Raw genomic sequence first — 23,860 nt, 5'->3', positions numbered from 1 at the left:
AATAAATCAGGAAACTTGAGATGACCCACAGATCCTCTGAATAAAGCAGACTGCTCCTGTAGGACCCAGGAGACACCCCCAATACTCTAAGTGCCCAAACTGCAGAAGTGGAAAAGGGAGATGTTCCACCCCTGAACATGCATCTCCACTGGGGAAACTGAAGATCTAGTTCATGGGAGAAGATGCCAACCTTACCTGGAGCTGAGTTCATTTAGAGGCCGAGTGAAATGTAGGGGTAAAAGAAGCAGCAGAAAAGGCTCTGGGAGCTCGCTGGGTTCCCAAACAGGCCATTCCTGTCTGGTATTACAGGGATCTATTTGGAGGACAGCACAGGCACAGGGAAACCACCACAGGGAGAAAAAGACCTCCAACTAACTTTGTAGCAATTTGAACCACCTGAGAAGCCTCCTGGCCAGAACTCATCATGCAGACTCCACAGGCCTGAGAAGAACTAATGCCCTTTTCTTTCACAGATAGGAGGCAGATAGCCTGGGGCAAGTCCTCAGCCCTGCTTGCTAACTGCCTGAAAACAGACTTGTTGGGGAGGGCAGTGGGAGTGTGCCCTCTGGATCATGTAGAAGCTGGGTGAGACATGTGACTGCCAGCTTTTCCTCACATCCCTGACAACCTGCATAACTTGGTAGAGGCAGCCATAATCATCCTAGGTACATAAATCCATTGACCTGGGAACTTCACCCCCATCTTCAAAAGCAGCTACAGCAGGGCCCACCCAAAGAGTCTGAGCTCAGACACACCTAGCCCTGCCCCACCCAATGGTCCTTCCCTATCCACCCTGGTATCCGAACACAAAGGGCATACACTCTGAGAAGTTCTAGGGCACCACCCACCACCAGTTCTTCTTCATACTACCATAGCTGATGCTCTCTGGAAAGCATCAATTCCCAGAAGGAGGCCAACCAGAACAAAAAGAGAGCATTAAACCAGCAAAGCAAAGAACACTAAGAGTCCATTTCGCCCTCTGCCATTTCACCTCCACTGACACAGGTGCTGCTATCCACAGCTGAGAGACCAATAAACAGTTCACAACACAGCACTCCAGGCAGACAACCCTCAGTTCCAGCTCAGAGCCTGGTAGACTTGCTGAGTGGCTTGACCTAGAAGAGGAATAACAATCAGTACAGCTCGGCTTGGCTCTCGGGAAGCCACAGCCATAGAGAAAGGGGTGAGTACTACATCAAGGCAACACCCGTGGGACAAAAGAATCTGAAAAACACCCTTCAGCCCTAGACCTTCCTTCTGACAGAGACTGCCGGGTGAGGTGGCTCACGCCTGTAATCTCAGCACTTTGGGAGGCAGAGGTGGGCAGATTACCTGAGCTTAGGAGTTTGAAACCAGCCTGACCAACATGGAGAAACCCGTCTCTATTAAAAATACAAAATTAGCCGGGTGTGGTGGCTCATGCCTGTAATCCAAGCTACTCAGGAGGCTGAAGCAGGAGAATCACTTGAATCTGGGAGGTGAAGGTTGCAGTGAGCTGAGATCACTCCATTGCACTCCAGCCTGGGCAACGAGAGCAAAACTCCATCTCAAAAAACAAACAAAAAAATCACTGCCTTCTGAAAGAGCCTACCCAAGTGAAAAGGAACCAGAAAACCAATTCTGGTAATACGACAAAGCTCTTTAATACCCCGAAATTATCACACTAGCTAACCAGCAACAGATCCAAACCAAGAAGAAATTTCTGATTTATCTGAAAAAGAATTCAGGAGGTTAGTTAGTAAGCTAATAAGAAAGGCATCAGAGAAAGGTGAAGCCCAATGCAAGGAAATTCAAAGAACAATACAAGAAACAAAGGGAGAAATATTCAAGAAAATAGATAGCATAAAGAAAAAACTATCAAAACTTCAGAAAACAATGGACACACAGAAATGCTAACTGCTCTAGAAAGCCTCAGCAATAGACTTGAATGAGAACAAAAAAATTCAGAGCTCAAAGACAAGGTCTTTGAATTAACCCAATCCAACAAAGACAAAGAAAAAAGAATAAGAAAATATGAACAAAGCCTCCAAGAAGTCTGGGATTATGTTAAACAACCACACCTAAGAGTAATTGGCATTTGTGAGGAAGAAGAGAAATCTCAAAGTTTGGAAAACACATTTGGGTTAATAATTGAGGAAAAACTTCCTCAGCCTTGCTAGACACTTAGACATCCAAATACAAGATGCACAAAGAACACCTGAGAAATTTATCACAAAAAAGATTATCACCTAGGTACACTGTCATCAGGTTATCTAAAGTTAAGACAAAGAAAAACCTTTTAAGAACTGTGAGAAAAAAGCACCAGGGTAACCAATAAAGGAAAACTATCAGATTAACAGCAGACTTCCCAGCAGAAATCCTATAAGCTAGAAGGGACTGAGGCCCTATTTATCTTCAGCCTCCTCAAACAAAACAATTATCAGCCAAGAATTTTGTATCCAGTGAAATTAAGCATCACATATGAAGGAAGATACAGTCTTTCTCAGACTAACAAATTCTGAAATAATTCATCATTACCAAGCCACCACTACAAGAACTGCTAAAAGAGCTCTAAATCAGCCGGGCGTGGTGGCTCACGCCTGTAATCCCAGCACTTTGGGAGGCCGAGGCGGGTGGATCACGAGGTCAAGAGATCGAGACCATCCTGGTCAACATGGTGAAACCCCGTCTCTGCTAAAAATACAAAAAATTAGCTGGGCATGGTGGTGTGTGCCTGTAATCCCAGCTACTCAGGAGGCTGAGGCAGGAGAATCGCCTGGACCCGGGAGGCGGAGGTTGCGGTGAGCCGAGATTGCGCCATTGCACTCCAGCCTGGGTAACAAGAGCGAAACTCCGTCTCAAAAAAAAAAAAAAAAAAAAAAAAAGAGCTCTAAATCTCTAAACAAATTTTGGAAATACACCAAACAGAACCTCTTTAAAGCATAAATCTCACAGGACCTATAGAACAGAAATACAATTTAAAAAGCAAAAACACAAAACAAGGTACACGGGCAACCAACAGCACGATGAATGGAATGATATCTAACACCTAAATAACAACATTGAAGGTAAATGGCTTAAATGGTCCACTTAAAAGATACAGAATGAATAAGAATAACCAACCAATTATCTGCTGCCTTCAAGAGACTTGCTTAACACATAAGGACTCACATAAACTTAAAGGGGTGGAAAAAGACATTTTATGCAAATGGACACCAAAAGCGAACAAGAGTGGCTATTCTTATATCAGACAAAACAAACTTTAAAGCAACTGCAGTTAAAAAAGACAAAGAGGTATATTATATAATAATAAAAGGGTCTGTCCAACAGAAAAACATCACAATCCTAAACATACATGCACCTAACGCTGGAGCTTCCAAAGTTATAAAACGATTAATTACTCATAGACCTAAAAAAACGTGATAAACAGCAAGACAATAAGAGTGGGGAACTTCAACAGTCCACCGACAGAACTAGATAGATCATCAAGACAGAAAACCAACAAAGAAACAATGGACTTAAACTATATCTTGAAACAAATGGACTTCACACATATATGAACATTCCATCCAACTGCAGAATACACATTCTATTCAACAGCACGTGAAATTTTCTCCAAAACAGACCATATGATAGGCCACAAAACAAGCCTCAATAAATTCAAGAGTATTGAAATTATATCAAACATTCTCTCAGACCACAGTGGAATAAAACTAGAAATCAACTCCAAAAAAAAAAAAAAACCTTCAAAACCATCTAAATACATGGAAATTAAATAATCTGCTTCTGAACGGTCATTGGGTCAAAAATGAAATCAAGATGAAAATTTAAAAATTCTTCACACTGAATGACAATAATGACCCAACCTATCAAAACCTTTGGGATACAGCAAAGGTGGTGCTAAGAAAGTTCACAGCCCTAAATGTCTACATCAAAAAAACTGAAAGACCTTACAAACTGACATTCTAAGGTCACACTTCAAGAAACTAGAGAAGGCTAGGTGCAGCAACCCATAACTGTAATCCCATAACTTTGGGAGGCCCAGGCGGGCAGATTACTAGGTCATGAGATCTAGACCATCCTGGCAAACATGGTGAAACCCTTTCTCTACTAAAAATACAAAAAAAAAAAATATTAGCTGGGTGCGGTGGCACATGCCTGTAGTCCCAGCTACTCAGAAGGCTGAGGCATGAGAATCACTTGAATCCAGGAGGTGAAGGTTGTGGTGAGCCAAGATCACGCCATTGCACTCCAGCCTGGGCAACAAGAGCGAAACAAAATGGGAGATATTACAACTGACACCACAGAAATACAAAAGTTCATTCAAGGCTACTAGGAACACCTTTACAAACATAAACTAAAAAACCTAGAAGAGATGGATAAATTCCTGGAACAATAAAACTCTCCTAGCTTAAATCAGGAAGAATTATATACCCTGAACAGACCAAAAGCAAGTAGCCAGATTGAAATGGTAATTTTAAAATTACCACCAACAACAAAAAAGTCTAGGACCAAACAAATTGACAGCAGAATTCTACCAGACATTCAAAGAACTGGTACCAATCCTATTGATACTATTCCAGAAGACAGAGTAAGAGGGAACCCTCCCTAATTCATTCTATGAAGCCAACATCATGCTAATATCAAAACCAGAAAAGGACATGACCAAAAAAGAAAACTACAGACTGATATCCCTGATGAACATAGATGCTAAAATCCTTAACAAAATACTAGCTAAATGAATCCAACAACGTATCAAAAAGATAATCCATCATGATCAAGCGAGTTTCATACCAAGGATGCAGAGATGGTTTAACATATGCAAGTCAATATGTGATACACCACATAAACAGAGTTAAAAATAAAAGTCACATGAGCATCTCAATAGATGCAGAAAAAAAATTTGACAAATCCAGCTTCCCTTTATGATTAAAACTCTCAAACTGGCATACCAGGGACATACCTCCATGTAATAAAAGCCATCTATGATAAATTCACGGCCAACATAATACTGAATGGAAAAACATTGAAAGCATTCCCTCTGAGAACTGGAATAAGACAGTCTTCTGTTTTCTTTTTTTTCTTGAGCTCTTGTTCTTGTTGCCCAGGCTAGAGTGCAATGGCGCGATCTTGACTCACTGCAACCTCCACCTCCTGGGTTCTAGTGCTTCTCCTGCCTCAGTCTCCCAAGTAGCTGGCACTACAAGTGCCCACCGCCACGCCTGGCTAATTTATTTGTATTTTTAGTAGAGACAGGGTTTCACCGTGTTGGCTAGACTGGTCTTGAACACCTCACCTCAGGTGATCCACCTGCCCCAGCCTCCCAAAGTGCGGGAATACAGGTGTGAGCCACAACTCCAGGCCCAACCACCACGCCTGGCCCTCACCACTCTTCTTCAACATACCACTGGAAGTCCTAGCCACAGCAATCAGACAAGAGAAATAAAGGGCATCCACATCAGTAAAGAGAAAGTCAAACTGTCAGGGTTTGCTAGAGATGTGATCATTTATCTTGAAAACCCAAAAGATTCCTCCAAAAAACTCCCAGAACTGATAAAAGAATTCAGCAAAGTTTCCAGGTACAAGATTAATGTACACAAATCAGTAGCTCTTCTATACACCAACAGTAACCAAGTGGAGAATCAAATCAAGAACTCAACCCCTTTTACAATAGCTGCAAAAATGACAAAACACTTAGAAATATACGTAATCAAGTATATGAAAGCCTCCAAAAGGAAAACTACAAAACACTGCTGAAAGAAATCATAGATAACACAAACAAGTGGAAACACATTTTACACTCATGAATGTGTACAATCAATATTTTGAAAATGACCATACTGCCAAAAGCAATAAACAAATTCAATGCAATCCCCATCGAAATACTACTATCATGCTTCACAGAATTAGAAAAAACAATTCTAAAATTTATATGGAACCAAAAAAGAGCCTCCACAGCCAAAGCAAGACTAAGCAAAAAGAATAAATCTGGAGGCATCGTACTACCTGAATCAAACTACACTATAAAGCCCTAGTCACCAAAACAGCATGGTACTGGCATAAAAAACTGGCACATAGACCAATGGAATAGAATAGGAAATACAGAAATAAACCCAAATACTTAAGGGCAACTGATCTTTGAGAAAGCAAAAACATAAAGTGAGGGGAAAAAAAAAACCCTTTTCAACAAATGGTGCTGGGAAAATTGGCTAGCCACATGTAGGAGAATAAAACTGGATCCTTATTTCTCATCTTATACAAAAATAAACCCAAGATAAACAACTTAAATCTAAGATCTGAAACTATAAAAATTCTAGAAGATAACACTGGAAAACCCCTTTTAAACATTGGCTTAGGCAAGGACTTCATGACCAAGAACCCAAAAGCAAATGCAATAATAACAAAGATAAATAGCTGGAACTTAAAGAGCTTTTCCAAGGCAAAAGGAACAGTCAGCAGAGTTAACAGACAACCTACAGAGTGGGAGAGGATCTTCACAATTTATACATCTGACAAAGGACTAATATCCAGAATCTCAATGAACTCAAACAATTCAGCAAGAAAAAAACAATCTAATTAAAAAGTGGGGTAAGGACACAAACATTTCTCAAAAGAAGATATACAAATGGCCAACAAACATGAAAAAATGCTTATCGTCACTAATGATCAGGGAAATACAAATCAAAACCACAATGTAGTACCACCTTACTCCTATAAAAATGGTCATAATCAGAAAATCATAAAAGTAGATGTTGGCATGGATACGGTGATCAGGGAACACTTCTACACTGCTGGTGGGAATGTAAACTAGTACAACCGCTATGGAAAACAGTGTGGAGTTTCCTTAAAGAACTAAAGGTAAAACTTCCATTTGATCTAGCAATCCCATTATTGGGTATCTACCCACAGGAAAAGAAGTTACTGTCTGAAAAAGATACTTGCACACGCACATTTATAGCATCACAATTTGCAACTGCAAAATCGTGGAACCAACTCAAATGCCCATCAATGAGTAGACAAAGAAACTATGGCACATATATATATAGGATAAAATACTATTCAGCCATTAAAAGGAATAAATTAATGGCATTTGCAGTGACCTGGATGAGACTGGAGACTACTATTTTAAGTGAAGTAACTCAGTAATGGAAAACCAAACATTGTATGTTCTCACTGATACGTGGGAGCTAAGCTATAAGGACTCAAAAGCATAAGAACAATACAATAAACTTTGGGGATTTAGGGAGGTCAGGTGGGAAAGGGGTGAGAGATTAAAATGCCACAGATAGGGTGCAGCATATACTGCTTGAGTGATGGGTGCACCAAAATCTCAAAAATTACCACTAAAGAACTTACTCATGGTAACCAAACACCAACGACCTATGGAAAAATCAGATTAAAAAAAAAAAAGAGTTCAAGACCAGTCTGGGCAACATGGTAAAACACTGTCTCTACCAAAAATATAGAAAACTAGGGATGTGATGGCACATACATGTAACCCAGCTACTGGAGGGGCTGAAGTTAGAGGATTTTCTAAGTTTCAAAAGTTGAGGCTGCAGTGAGCCATTATTAAGCCACTGCAAACCAGCCTGGTTGACAGAGGCCCTATCTCATTTATAAATAAATAAATAAATAAGATGCCTGAGCAGCTTAAGTAAAAACGCATACAGTATGTTCTCTATAAGAGACTCATTTTACCACTGAGTCAAATAGGCTGAAAGTAACAAAATTAAAAAAAAAAAATCTGTATTTCATGCCATTAGTAACCACAATTGGGTGAGATGGTCATCATTATGTTAGATATAATATGCTTTAAATCAAGCACTTGGCCAGGCATGGTGGCTCACGCCTGTAATCCCAGCATTTTGGGAGTCCAAGGCAGGCAAATCACTTTACGTCAGAAGTTTGAGACTAGCCTGGCCAAAATGATAAAACCCTATCTCTACCAAAAATACAAAAATTAGCCAGGCATTGTGGAACACACCTATAATCACAGATACTCAGGAGGCTGAGGCAAGAGAATCAGTTGAACTTGGGAAGTGGAGGTTTCAGTGAGCCGGGATCGCACCACTGCACTCCAGCCTACGCAACAGAGTGAGACTCTATCTCAAACAAACAAACAAAAAACACAAGCAAACAAATAAGTCAAGTTTTAGCCTTAGTCGAAGATTGATATTATATAATGGTAAAATGAATCAATTTACCAGGAATCTATAACTATCATATTTATCTATATGTATATGTATGAATAACATCAGGTCTCCAAAATATAGAAAGCAAATATTGACAAAGGTGAAGAAAGAAATGCATAGCAACATAACAACTGTATATATCAAGATTCATTTTCAATCATAAATAGAAAATTAAGATAAAAGATCAATAAGAAAACAGAAAACAGGTATTATAGACTGTATTGATTATTTTACATATAGAGGAATACCTGAGAGTAGATTTATAAAGAAACGCGTTTATTTGGCTCACACTTTGGCAGACTGTGCAAGAAGTGTGTGGCAGCATCTGCTTCTGATGAGGGTCTCAGGAAGCTTACAATCATGGTGGAAGGCAAAGAGTAACTGGACATATCACATGGTAAGAGACAGAGCAAGTGTGAGGTGAAGGAGTCTCTTTTAATGAAGCAGCTTTCATTTAAATTAATAGAGTGTAAATTTTCTGATTACCAAGAGGATCATGTCATGCCATTCATGAGGAATTTGACCCCATGACCCAAACACCTCCCACCAGGTCCCATATCCAACATTAAGGATTACATTGCAACATGAGGTTTGAAGAACATGAACATCCATACGATATCATAGACCAACCAGGCTTAACAGACTCATAAAAAAAAACTTTTCAGTCAAAAGCAACAGAATATACAATATTCTTATTTGCACCTAGTGTATTCTGTTAAAACACATAATGCGTCTTACTAAATTTAACAATACCAACTGGGTGCAGTGGCTCATGCCTGTAATTCCAACACTTTGGGAGACCAATGGGGGAGAATCAAAGAAGTTTTAGACCAGCCTAGGTAACACAGTGAGGCCCTGTTCCTACTAATAATTTAAAAAATTAGCCAGACATGACAGTGCATGCCTGTAGTGCCAGCTACACCGGGGACTGCCCAGGAGGCTGAGGCTGCAGTGAGCCAAAAATATGCCACTGCCCTCCAGCCTGAGTGAGAGTAAGATCCTGTCTCAAAATAACAATGATAAATAAATCTAGGAACACCAAAATCATACCCTGGTATTTTCTTACTAAAACTACAAATTAAAAGCAAAGGTAAAATTGGAAAATCCAAAAATACATAAAAATGAAACATGCGGGCTGGGTATAGTGACTCAAATCTGTAAACTTAAAACTATGGGAGACCAAGGCAGAAGGATTGCTTGAGCACAGGAGTTTGAAAGTAGCCTGGGCAACATAGTGAGACCCGGTCTTTAAATTAAATTTAATTTAAAATAAAACAAAACACACTCTTTGACATATTTTTGCTCAAAAGTCAATTTCATTTTGTTAAGATGTCAATATAACCTAAAGTGGTAGACAAATTCAATATAATCTCTATAAAAATTCCAATAGCACAGGTTTTTTTTTACAGAAATGTTTAAAATTTTAAAATTTTATTATGACTATAACTAGCTAAACAACCATGAAAAAAACATTATACTTCCTGATTGAAAAACATATTAAAAGCTACAATAGCAAAAACAATATGGAACTGACACAAAGACATATAAACAGATAAAAAAACAGAATACAGAGCGCAGAAAAGAACACTTTTGTGTATGATCAAATGATCTTTCAGTTAAGTCGCCATCAACACACAGTAGAGAAAAGATAATCTTTCCAAAAAATAATGCTGAAAACAGGTTATTTACACTAATAAAGCTGAATTCTTTCCTTGAAATATATACAAAGAATATTTGAAATAAAATATTTAGAAATTTAAAAGCAACTAACGATCTCTTAGAAAAAAATAGGAAAAACACATGACATTGGTATTGGCAACATTTTCTTAAATAGGACATTAAATGCATGAGCAACAAAGAGAAGAACAGAACAATTGAACTACACTATACTTCAACATTTCTGCACATCAAACAAAACATTCAAAAGAGTGATGATGCCTCCTAGGAAATTGGTGAAAATATTTGCAAATCACATGTGATAGGAGTTAATATTCAGAGTATATAAACAACTATTAAAACTGAATTATAAAGTTGAATAACTTAGAATTAAATTTTTGTCAAAATGATACAAACGCAAAAAAGCATCTGAAAGGATGCACAAAAATACTAATTTGTAGACAGATGCATGAAAATCACAATGAAAAACAGAGTCCTCTCACACCCATTATTACAGCCACTATCAGTTTTCTAGAAAACACCAAATCAGTTGATGATGCAATGAAAATAAAACCCATGTTAATTGCTGGTGCAAAATAAGAATGCAACCATTATTTACAAATGTTATAATATTCCCTCGAATACTTAAAAATTGAATTATTATTAAATACAGCAATCCCACTTATGGATCTATGTCCAAACTATGCAATGCAGGACCTGGAAACATATTTGAACATTTATGTTTATTGTACCAGTATTCACAAAAATCAAAATGCTGAAGCAATCCAGGTGTTCCTTGTTTTATAAATACATCATAAAAGGTAACATATACATACAATAGATTAAGCCTTAAAAAATAAAAATATTGTCACATTTTAAGATAAATGTTTAGAGTATTATGTCACCTAAGATAAGCCAGTAACAAAATGATGGATACTGTATGATTCCACTTATTTGAGATATCTTAAGTAGTCACACTCATAAAAACAAAGTGGAAGGGTATTTCTCAAGGGCTGAAGAGAGGGTAAAAGGGGCAGTTATTACTTAATGGGTACTAGGTTTTAGTTTTACAAGATGTAAACCTTTTAGAAGTATTTTGCGTAACAGTGTGAATGTACTTAACATGCCTGAAATGTACAACTTTTATTCAGACAGGATATCACTGTGTCACCCAAGCTGGAGTAAAGTGGCACAATTATGGCTCACTGTAGGCTCAAACAAGTAGGGTCAAGTAATCCTCCCCCATCAATCACCCAAGTAGCTGGGACCACAAGGGCACAGTACCATGCCTGGCTTAAAAATTTTATGTATGTATGTATGTACGTATGTATGTATTTATTTATTTTTAGAGATTGGGTCTTCATATGTTGCTCAAGCTGGTCTCCAAATTTTGAGCTCAAGTAATCTTCCTGTCTTGGCCTCTCAAAATCCTTGGACTACAGACATGAACCACCACCATGCCTGGCCCTGAAATGTACACTTCCATGAACTTAAGATGGTAAATTTTACGTTATGTTTTCACAAATTTTTTAAAAGAAAAACTGAAAAAATGCAGAATTACAAATCTTTTCAAAAATTATCTTCAAGTCACAAAAGTGTTTCTCTCATGCAAAGGAAATGTATATTCATTATTAAAGACATGGTGAAAAGAAGACGATTTCCATGACTACTCACTTAGATATAAGAAAACCACTGAAAATCAGCTAAGAAAGAACATATACAAAATAAGGCATAACCAAAATTGGGGTCATATTTGTAGATAAAAGCACACATACATATATAACATGATTGTGATAGACATATGGCTGATTAATCTTTTAATTAAACCCCATGTTGACTTAAAATGTATAGAATTATAAAATGTCTAAAATTATAATATGTAAGTAAAACAAAAACTCACAATAAACTGATGTTTAAAAACCTACACTAAATAAAGCACTAATATGAAACTGCAAAACAGTAACTAGAGAAATGTTTACTCACAAAATCTGGTTTGCAATATTTAATTTGTCTAAATAATTACATATTTGACTGTGACTGTGGACTCACGGAAAGCAGGTATTTCAAATCATTGGCATGCACTGTATTGCAACAAAATTTCAGAAAAAAAGTATAATTATAAATAAAAAATTCTGACATGAAATTTATAGTAAAAGTTTATAAGAAACTAGTATTTTTTAAATGTTTTAAATATATGCTATTCTTACACAAAATAAACTGCTGTCATCCAACTTTAGAAGCAAAACAATAGCCTTACATTGCTAAACTTAAAAATTATATATTTTATAGAATATGGTTAGCACCTCAGAAAAAGGCACATTTTTAGAAATTAGTTATGTTATTATTTAGATACATGCTTAAGAAAGTGGGTAAAAATCCTATAATTCTTTTTTGCCTGCTACAACTTTAATTTATAAATAACATCAACCATAACATGTAAATTATAGCATATGTCCTAAATCTTCAAATCTAAAGTACAGAAAACTTTGAAATAGAAAATAGAAAGTAAAAATGTGTAGGGAGAGTGACAACAGTAAGGTGGAAAAATAAAAGGTGCCCTATTTGCTTATCATCCCACAGCAAGAAAATTTATAAGCCATCCCTGACAAAAATGTCTTTATGAAAGAGCCAGGCAGCATGGCTCACACATGTAATGACAGCCACATGGTACATTCAGGTTGGGGATTCAAGACCAGCCTGGGTTATGAAGCCAAAACCCATCTCAAAAATAAGTGCCTTTAAGAGAGCTTTGAGGTCCAGAGAGGGTGTTGTGAGACTCTGCTTTATAAAGTCTAAGATTGAGGAGTGTTCCTTTCAGGAGGTAGGCCCTCATTCAGGTGGAAAAATATAGGACCCCTGTTCTAGGCTACAGATACAGGAAATGTCCCACTGAATTTGGTCCCACTGAGAATTCTGAACTTACTCTGTAATCATCCCAAACTCCTCCCAGCCACAGTCTAGGTCAGATCGTGCCCTTCCAGAGGCCTGGAGGAAGATACACATTTGTAGCCACACAGACCTGCAGACCTCATCCTTTACTGTGGTTTCTGAAGCAGTTCAATGACTCATAGAACTCTTTGAGTCATAGTTCATGGCCAGTTCTGCCTACATAGGAACCCACACAGTGACCTGAAAAAATCCTGTCTGGTTCTCAGTGAAAGCCATACTCATCCACATTCTGATACAAAGGCCACCATATATAGACCCAATTACAAAATCCTGCCCTACTGTCTGCCCTACAGAGCAACATCCAGAAAAATATTCAGTCTGTTCCAAAATATAATGGAAATTACAACTACCGAAACCCCTGTTAATAAGCCAAATAAAGGTGAGCCCTAGTGCAGACCCAGCATCCTTGTGAGCAAGCTACACCTCTCTCCACTACAAACCCAGTGGGTATCTCATCACCCTGAGAACCCAACAACAACAACAAAAATCTTTACCTCCTGAAACCAGTTTACAAAAACTTAAAGAGGTGTTTGCTTCTTCAAATTCAGAAACCAATGCAAAACTATATTGTACCCACTGTAAATGCTTTCATTTTAACATAGAACTGGAAGTACATGGCAGAAGAATTAGTCAAAAAAATTTTTTAAGGCCGGGCGCGGTGGCTCAAGCCTGTAATCCCAGCACTTTGGGAGGCCGAGGCGGGTGGATCACTAGGTCAAGAGATCGAGACCATCCTGGTCAACATGGTGAAACCCCGTCTCTACTAATACAAAAAATTAGCTGGGCATGGTGGCGTGTGCCTGTAATCCCAGCTACTCAGGAGGCTGAGGCAGGAGAATTGCCTGAACCCGGGAGGCGGAGGTTGCGGTGAGCCGAGATCGCGCCATTGCACTCCAGCCTGGGTAACGAGCGAAACTCCATCTCAAAAAAAAAAAAAAAAAAAAAAAATTTTTAAACTCATTGAAATTGAAGACAAATGAGTAAAAACTTGCTGCTTGTAGAACATATACTCTTATATATAAAAAATAACCGATTTAAATTAATACACTTAGTAAATTAGCAAAATATAAAGTTAACATACAAGTTATGATTCCACACACTTAAAGCAAACTGATAAAATAGAGAAAACAATCTTATTTACAATAGCATTAAAATAACAAATTTCTGAGAACAAATTTAAAGGAGGTAAAAAAATCTTTATAATACAAATATATTAATAAAATGGAAAAGATACAAATAATTTTTTTTTTTTGAGACAGAGTCTTTGTCACACAGGCTGGAGTGCAGTGGTGTAATCTCGGCTCACTGCAGCCTCCACCTCCTGGGTTAAAGCAATTCTCCTGCCTCAGCCTTTTGAGTAGCTGGGATTACAGGTATCTGCCACCATGCCCAGCTAATTTTTGTATTTTTAGTAAAGATGGGATTTCACTGTGATGGCTAGGCTGGTCTCAAAACTCCTGACCTCAAGTGATCTCCCTGCCTTGGACTCCCAAAGTGCTGGGATTCCAGGTGTGAACCACTGTGCCTGGCCCACACAAATAAACTTAAAAATATTTTATCTATAGATTGAAAGAATAAATACTGTTAAAGTGCCATATTATCCAAAATAATCTATGGATTCAATGAACTCCCTATCAAAATTCCAGTGGCATTTTTTTTACAGCAATGGAAAATAAAATCCTAAAATTTACATAAAACTACAACAAACTTTGACTAGCCAAAGCAATCTTGAGGAAAAAGAACAAAGCAGAAGGACATCATACTTTATAATTTCAAGCTATGTTTCAAAACTGTAATAATAAAACAAGATGGAGTGTGCAGAAAAATTAACCAAAAAATGGAACAGAAACCACTAATCATACATATTTCAGACATGATCTAGAAAGAGAACTTAAAAAATAGTTTATCATAGAGTTTCTCAAAATTATGCAGATATTCGTGTGTCCCCAAAACAACGGAAAATCAGTCAGATTGTGCAGCATCTTTTATGCCATGAAGAGGGCTTTGGCTCTAACAGTAAACTTGAAGGAAGATCATGATGGGAAAATAGCATTTTTAGAGAATTTAAGAGCACAAGAAAGAAGATGCCCCCCCCATGTGAGAGCAAGAAAAACAAGAACAACAACAACAACAACAAAAACTGAGCTTCCCAGAAACTATTTCCTCTAGAACATAGCTTCCCAAACCCCATGTCAAGACCTGGCTTTCTCTTTGACCTTTGGACCTCTCATCTGTGCCATCTGTTGCATTCACTTTCACCTACCTGGGGGCTTGGCTACCATCTCCTGTCTTTTCCTATTCCAGGGCTCTTTTCCTTGCTCCAAGCAGGTTATCAGGTGAGGCTTAGAGACAGCAATACCTGTTTTATTAAAAATAAATAACATAAATCTTGCTCATATTCTCCAATTACTACCCTACCAATGTACTCAGTAAAGAGGATGTCATAGCATATTCTAGGAAATTAATCCCAGATTACTAATCTATAACAAATTTCTAAATATTTAGAAAATACTTTAAATTTGTAAGTCTTTAATTTCACTATCCAGTACTATTGAATAAAAAATTGGTGGTGGCAATTAAATTTTAAGGTGTGGGCAACAACATTTTATGCCACTAAATTTCTGTAATTATCACTAAACTAGAGTGAAGGATACAGATCAGCTCAGGAATGTGGAAAGTTCAGGTCAAGATGAAATGTATCAAAGACATTTTTTCTACATGGACAAATATCAAAAAATTTCTTGAAAATAGGGATCTGAAACTCATTTATGGAAAGCATAAACTACCACAAGTTAAAGAGAAATAAAACGTTTAGGGAATATTAGGAATTCTGTGTTGAAGTTATCCTCACCCAGGAAGACCAGATTTCTGTAGTTCTCAAACATCACTTTCCTATATAAATTCCGCTGTGCAGTGTCCAGGCATTGCCATTCCTCTAGAGAGAATTCTATGGCCACATCCCTAAATGTCAGTGGTCCCTGAAAAAAATACACACACATACATATTTACTAAATAACCATGGGCAGAATTTTTATTTTGGCTCAAGATAAAGTAAAACAGTATAGAAAACTGATTCTGACTTACAGGAGTTACTGAAATGATCCAATAAAATGAATTTCAACATGGAAATATTCTCTAATGTATTCTTTAACTCAGATCAAAGAACAGCATAAGATCCATAACAGCAGTGTATATATGATACTTTTTTGAATGATAAAGTATAAAAGAACATGAATACAAACATGTAAATTTTTGAGTGCCATATTTACATTATGCAGAATGAGTTGTGTATATTTTTCAGATGGAAAAGACGTGTTGAGTTAGAAGGTACCTCTCAAATTTTAATGTGTACAATAAACTGGAGATCTTATGCTGAATGTTTTTTAGAAGATCTGAAATAAAGTTTGAATTTCTGAATTTCTAACAAGCTCACCAGTAATGCCAATGCTTTTGGCCCAAAAATATTTTGTCAAACATCCAGTAAGTAAAAGAGCCTGTGTTTTTCCCAGTTTTTCTGGCCTGTAAACAAAGATGAGAGCCTTCATTTTCCAAAGACATATATGCAAATATAACCTAAGGAAAAAAGTCAGCTGCCAAATTAAATGTGATGGTTTATGCACATCAGCTGCATAAAGATACTTACTAATAAAGAGAAAAATTATTAACTCTGTAGGAAAAAAACCTGTCAGAGAGCTCTTTAACCAAGTCAATCATCAACATCAGCTGCACCAGGAACAAATTTTTATGATGTGCTGATGCACACAAAAGATCATGGCATCACTGCTGGAGTACTGCCCCCCAAAAGTAAAATACAATCTAAATTTAACCATAAAGAAACATCAATTTTATGCAAAGTTCAAAATACAGACATCTCCTATTTACTGTACTATTAAATAGTGATTTTAAATAGTCCTTCAGCACCCTAGAGAGCAGGAATCTCCTAAAAAAAATTTTCAGAACATTCTGGGTGATAAATGCAATTGTTTAAATAAGCATTTTCTTAATCTCTTTCTGCATAGAGCTAACGTAGAACACAGATAAATCCTCAACATTACATATTCTCCTTCTTTACTAAGGACCTCTGATTTTCCCCAATAGAAATCTTGACTATCCACACATTCTCATAATTAAACAGTACAAAGAAAATATTTTTTATAATATTGCAGATTATAAATTCATGAGAATTTTGCATGGCATATAAGAAGCCATGATGTAGAAAATGTAAACAAAGCTCTGGTATATAGGAAAAATATTTTTCAGAGACCCTTAACTATTATAATGAATTTTTAAAGTAATTGAAACTAACTCATTAGGGAGGAAAAGATCGAGTAGAGCAGTTTGCAAGTATTAAACGCATGGCATTCCAGGAGGAAGAGTGGACACGGCTCTTGATCTGACACAGGTTTAAGTGAAAAACAGAGCCAATTCTTCCTCTTTCTCTTCCTTTTTTTGGAATTCCTTCCCAGATGAGATTCTCTGGACAAATTACACTTGCATCTTGAGAATATGCCTCTAAAGGTGTCAGCACCCGCTGTTTACTTGCTAACACCACACCCACAGGCAGAAAACCAAGACCTGCAGAAAAAGTCCACCCACTTCTGCCCTTTTTACAAGAGATTCAGGAACAATGAGATGCTCCATGAAGAAAAAAATATAAGTTTCATCAGGCACAGTGACTCACGCCTGTAATCCCAGCACTTTGGGAGGCCAAGGCAGGTGGATCACCTGATGTTGGGAGTTCAAGACCAGTCTGACCAACATGGAGAAACACCGTCTGTACTAAAAGAAATAAAAATTAGCCAGTGTGGTGGGGCATGCCTGTAATCCCAGCTACTCATGAGGCTGAGACAGGAGAATCACTTGAACCCGGAAGGCAGAGGTTGCAGTGAACCGAGATGGCACCATTGCACTCCAGCCTGGGCAGTAAGAGCAAAACCCATGTCAAAAAAAAAAATAATTAAGTTTCTCCTTTCCTGTCCTCAGGTGCCCTCCCCTGGCACAGACACCAGTAATTTTTTCTATAATAATGGCAATATGCACCACACTGACCTGTCTCTACCAAACCTGAACAGAATAGGCCCTTTGACCAACATTCAATGCAAAGGTAGAACTTAACTCTTACGAACGTATCTTGAACCCCTCGTACTTGACTCTGTCCTCATTTTAGAGTCACATGAGGCCCTTACTTAGAATAATATGATGCTGCCACCAAGAACAATTAACAGAACCTATGGAAGGAGCAGAAGAGTTCTTAAAATTGGCCATGTAATCCTAATTAGGGCTGGGCTGATAACCACTTAGCTAAGCATTGCCTCTCAAGCTTTAATGACCTTATAAATCACTTGATAATTTTGGTCCCACTCTATGTAATGTCACTCTGCAAGTTTGAAAAGCGTTCATGAATGGGTGTTCTAAACCAGTTCCCTGTTAATGCTGATGTCGCTCTTCCTGGGCTATTAGCATTAGTTGGAGAAACCAGGCACAGCACAGACTCCCTTAAAGTCAGCTCTCTTGTCACAACACAAAGACAACCAATCTCCATCCTCAAGTATCATATTCTTTGCTGGTCCTTTAAAGTTTATGGAAAAAACAGAAGACAGCAATGTTTGAGTAAGTCTGCATTTGGAAAACTACATGTACACATGTACTAGTGTAACGTTGATTAAGCAGGTGCTACATCCTCAAGTGTTACAGAGCATTGTGCTGGGAAAAATACATTATTTGATTTAACCCTGATAACACCCTGGAGTTGGTACCAGGTGTTCAATAATTCTCAGGATAAAGAGCCCAGGGTTTTTATTTCTTCTGTTTCTCTGTCATTTATTTTTTTTTAATGTATAAAACAAAAGCTAAATATAGACAGATCAGAGGGATACAGAAAAGCTTAATGTAGTTCAGAAAAAGTTTTATTGTGTTTATATTTACTTTTTTGTGACTTACAGAGGAACTACTGAATCTGCAGTAACAGAAAACAAGTGGCTACATGGAATGTCTCAGCAAGTACTGGTTTTAATTAAAAAATTAAGGTCCTAAAATAAATGCTTACTTTTTCCCATTTATTCTGCTTCCGAGTTTCAGGGAATTATGGGCACCAGCTCTAGAAAGGCTGCAGGACTCACCAGCCAAAACTAATTTCTTCTAATCAGTATCATCAGTTCAGTGAGGCAAGATCCACAGTGGGGTCAGACCTAAATAAGGCTTCCAAAAAGAGGGAATCTTAACAGAACTGGGGCAGGGAGTGAACCCTATGTAGAATACTGCTCTCTATGCCACTGGGGTATTTCCAGTTCTGATTTTTTAGGCTTACCTAAGAGAAACTTAAATTACAGAATTTGTGTAGCTAATTTTTTTTAGCCACTGCCATGTCAATTTTCTAACATATACTAATAAGCAATTTAAACACATTCCTTAAGGTTCTCTATGGTAATGTTATCGAAGATAAATATGTATTAATAGGAAGGTAAAAAAGAATACAAATAATAACAACTCTTCTGTTCATAAATATCCCTTCAGGTGATGGTATCAAAAGTCACAACATTGGGAGGCCAAGGTGGGTGGATCACGAGGTCAAGAGATCGAGACCATCCTGTTCAACATGGTGAAACCCCGTCTCTACTAAAAATACAAAAAATTAGCTGGGCACGGTGGTGTGTGCCTTTAACCCAGCTACTCAGGAGGCTGAGGCAGGAGAATTGCCTGAACCCAGGAGGTGGAGGTTGCAGTGAGCTGAGATCACGCCATTGCACTCCAGCCTGGGTAACAAGAGTGAAACTCCGTTTCAAAAAAAAAAAAAAAAAAGTCACAACAATATAAAGTGGCCAAAATAAAGGCCGAGTACTTTTGCACACATCTATACACTGTACCAACCATATCATGCTTCATTTATCCAGTTGCCAGTCTAGACTAAAAGTTCCTGCATGGTAGGAACTGGGACTGCTCCAACTCTTTTCTCATGGCCATATAAAATAGAAGCAATTAGTTTATCTATTTGAGTCCCCAGACCCTTTCCTTTTTTTTCACCCAAGTACCAGGAAACTTGAGAAACTCTCATCTGGGTACAAACCAAAGACATCTCTCATGTGAGGGGAGGAACAAATGCAAAATGACTTATTTCTCTTACACTGAGACAGAAGCAGAATTAACCAGTCTTGTCAGCCTGACATCGTTCTGCTCTGGACACCCTCAAATGTCTCAAAGATGCCTAGATGATGGTGAGAGGGTTCCCAGTAACCCTGGGCTGATGATTCAGCATGATCCCATGTAAAAAATGAAACTGCCCTGGTGGAGCTCCAGAATTTGGATCACCTTGTCCTGATGAGTTAGTTCTTGGGTTAAGAGAAAGACAAGAATACTCTACTCCAATATCACATATTACAGGTATAGTTGTGGTCATAGATTTGGATACTCTGTGGACTTGATCTCTCACTCCTAAGATGCTTTTTTATACTTACGGATTCTTCCATGAGATTCTATGTTCACGTGGTGTCTCTCACATAACTGTAGGTCACTGAACAAGATCTGAAAAGCTCAAGAAGCCACAATCTCAAAAGGGAACTTTAAGATGTCTATGCTGACATCTCACAATGCAGAAAATGCCTTCTGTTGGTTTTCCATACATTCTCAATCCAAAGTCTGGCCCTGTCTTGTAAATCTCAGGCAGAGGCCAGACCTTACGTGTAGATTCTAGGTGGGATCAAACTAGCTCTGTATTCTTGGGTGTTACAGCAAGTAGGGTAAAACCAAAGGAGAGATTCCCTCATACAGGCTACTCTAACACATTCTAAATGATATGCCTACCAAAAAAAAAAAATTGATGTGCCAGGCATGGTGGCTCATGCCTGTAATCCCAGCACTTTGGGAGGCCGAGGCGGGCAGATCATCTGAAGTCTGGAGTTTGAGACCAGCCTGGCCAGCACGGTGAAACCCCATCTCTACTTAAAAAATACAAAATTCGTTGGGTGTGGTGGCAGGCACCTGTAATCCCAGCTACTTGGGAAACTGAGGCAGGAGAATCACTTGAACCTGGGAGGCAGAGGTTGCAGTGAGTCGAGATCGCACCATTGCACTCCAGCCTGGGCAACAGAGTTAGACTCCCTCTCAAAAAAAAAAAAATTGATTACTAATTGGCTATACATTGTTAAGCTATAGGGTGTGGGTTGTAGTGTCCGGTGTGAAATTATTAGTTTAATTTATAGCTACTTGTGGCAACAGTAAGCAGTTTTAAGAGATAAATCAATAGCTAAAAGAAGCAAGAAAGACGTAACTGTGATCTCATTTTAATGTCTCTTTGAGGCTTATAACTAAATGGACTTACATTTCTCAGAAGAAATGTTTTATTTTTTTTCCAAAATCTCAAGGTCTAGATTCAGAATTTGGAGCCGCAGATTTAGGTCCTGAGGGAGTAGTAGGTGTTAACTGCAGATTTATGGGCATTTTAGCAAGAAGACAAAAGAGAAAGCAGACATTCTCATTTCTGTTCAATGCAGACATGTTACTCTGTTTGTGAGCCTCAAGGTCTCTGAATCAGTTTCAGGTCTGAAGATACAAAAGTCACTGAAAGAGGTAAAATGGTTAATTGCTGCCTGTGAAATTTGGTCTAACCTCTTTAAAAGTGACTGTACAGGACTACAGATATCAAACAGGCAGAGACACAATTCTACCTGCATATTTAAAAGAAAGCACGCATTTTGCAGCACAATTGTGAGTTGACTGAAGTCTGAGAGAGAAAGTCCCATCTAGATTAAAGCTTGGTTGGTAACTTATATGTTTATGTCATGTCTGGTAATTCTAAATAGTTCTTGGGAAATATAATTAAAAGACAAAATTTCTCCAGCCCTAGCGCAACTCCACAACGATGGAACAGAAATAAAACTGTTTTATTACACAATTAAACCAGAATGTGACATGCATCAAGGTCAATCTGCTTTGTAGCAAATTGCAAAGACAGAAAGATGGGTCACCATAATTAGCCCACAAGGAGAAAAATTTACAGTACCATATCATACATAGTTCACCCTACATTCACCTGGTAATTGGGGAGGCCATCCGTATATGCTAATTTGTTATATATAATTACAAAACAAACTTTTAAGATCTTCAGGACAGAGAGTAGTTTTACAACATAAAATCAGGTGCCTGTTGAAGGTAGGCTCTCGCTCTCCCACAGGAACATTTGAATAGGGCGCTATCATTTTGGCTGTTTACATTTTGAAGCAATAGCTCTCTACTCCCTGAGGACTCAGCTATAGCACTTCCGCTTGCCCTCTCCTGGTGACTGGAGTCCTCTCTTGACCTCTACCCTCTGCCACTGAGGTACAGCCCTAAATACAGGGTTAACAGCTGGCAGGTCACATCTCACATGAACCCCAATTGCCACAGCAGCACTCCAGCACTGTAGGAGAGTCTGCAGGCCTCCTGGAGGAGCACCTTCACAACAATGGGAAAGGGAACAATGTTTCAGGCTCAGTTTCTATTTATAATAGGGACATGGAACACGTTCTGCTGGATTTCCACCATGAGTCTGGATAGAGACAGCTCCAAGAGGCCTCACTGTGACAACCTATCTCATTCACAGACACTATGAAATGCTAAAATGGCTTCGGAAACAGACACTCAAAGTACTGGAGAGAAAAACAGCTCTCAGTCTCACACAGATTATATTGAGAGAAAAAATACACTAAATGTATCTTGAGAAAAAAACTCAGATTAGACATAAGATTGATGAAGTCAGCCAGAAAATACTTCCCTGTAAAATATTTCTTTCAGGCCGGGCGCAGCGGCTCATGCCACTAATCCCAGCACTTTAGGAGGACAAGGTGGGTGGATCATGGGCTCAGGAGTTTGAGACCAGCCCAACCAACATGGTGAAACTTCGTCTCTACTAAAAATACAAAAATTGGCTGGGTGTAGTGGCATACGGCTGTAATCTCAGCTACTTGGGAGGCTGACGCAGGAGAATCATTTGAACCCAATAAGTGGAAATTGCAGTGAGCCAAGATCACGCCACTGCACTCCAGCCTGGGTTCACGCCTGCTGTAATCCTAGCACTTTTGGAGGCCAAGGCGGGTAGATCATGAAGTCAGGAGTTCAAGACCAGCCTGGCCAAGACTGTGAAACCCCATCTCTACTAAAAATACAAAAATGAGCTGGGTGTGATGGCACACGCCTGTAGTCCCAGCCACTCGGGAGACTGAGTCAGGGGAGTCGCTTGAACTCGGGAGAAAGAGGTTGCAGTGAGCCGAGATCATACCACAGCACTCCAGCCTGGGCAACAGAGTGAGACTCTGTATCAAAAAAAAAAAAAAAATTATCTCTAAATACCCAAAATACACAGCTACTCTCACCATGGGAAATATGACCATTACGAAGAAGGGAGCATATTCTCGGCAGAATTTATGAGGTTCCTTTATCTCTGCTCTTTCCTCTTTTAGCCACTGAATGGGGGATCTCCATTGGAATACACCTGACTATATCCACCAGCACTTTTTTTTTTCTGAGATGGGGTCTCCTTCTGTCACTCAGTCTGGAGAGTGCAGTAGCACAATCGCAGCTCACTGCAACCTCCACCTCCCTTAAAAGGTTTTAAAGCAATTCTCCTGCCTCAGCCTCCAGAGTAGCTGGAATTACAGGCCCCTGCCACCATACCTGGCTAATTTTTATTTTTAGTAGAGATGGGGTTTCCCTATTTTGGCCATTCTGGTCTGGAACTCCTGATCTCAAGTGATCCACCCACCTTGGCTTCCCAAAGGGCTGTGATTACAGGCATGAGCCACTGTGACCAGTCACCACCAGCACTTTTTGATAAAAATTTAGAATCTGATTTTGTTTACATAGTGGAATATATCTGAGCTTGCAACACAGCTAAGAGGAGAGCTATTATATTTTTCTGGTGGCCACATCACTTGTGTTTATTTGTCCTTTAATAGCAGCATTCTAACTTACTGAAATGAAAGATACTTAAATCATGCTTACTTATAGTTATCCCTACTGGATAAAGTAATAGGAATGTAAAACTAGTATCTACTGTAACAATCTGGTAATGAATTTTATTTGGAGATTAGAAGTAAGTATTTTAATGTACTGGT

At 38.4% G+C, this 23,860-nt stretch overlaps 1 protein-coding gene across 2 annotated transcripts in view; it reads right to left on the bottom strand.

Annotated features, from left to right (window-relative positions):
* Positions 1 to 23,860, bottom strand: part of LOC105714961 (zinc finger protein 680) — a 40,693-nt gene that overhangs the window by 7,881 nt on the left and 8,952 nt on the right. The window contains exons 1-3 of one of the 2 annotated variants that reach the window (XM_012449138.3): positions 16,210 to 16,378; positions 15,628 to 15,754; positions 15,040 to 15,135 (exon numbers count right to left, since the gene is read on the bottom strand). In XM_012449138.3, the coding sequence (XP_012304561.1) occupies positions 15,040 to 15,135; positions 15,628 to 15,661 (130 nt within the window). In that variant the 5' untranslated portion in view covers positions 15,662 to 15,754; positions 16,210 to 16,378. Of the gene's footprint in view, positions 1 to 15,039; positions 15,136 to 15,627; positions 15,755 to 16,209; positions 16,379 to 23,860 lie in introns of those variants that run through there. The other variant, XM_064375600.1, reaches the window with a different exon arrangement.

The sequence above is a fragment of the Aotus nancymaae genome, unplaced genomic scaffold, assembly GCF_030222135.1.
Source record: "Aotus nancymaae isolate 86718 unplaced genomic scaffold, 86718_ANA_hifiasm-v0.15.2.pri h1tg000012l, whole genome shotgun sequence".
NCBI lineage: Eukaryota > Metazoa > Chordata > Mammalia > Primates > Aotidae > Aotus > Aotus nancymaae.
This window is presented reverse-complemented; position numbering and strand designations above follow the sequence as displayed.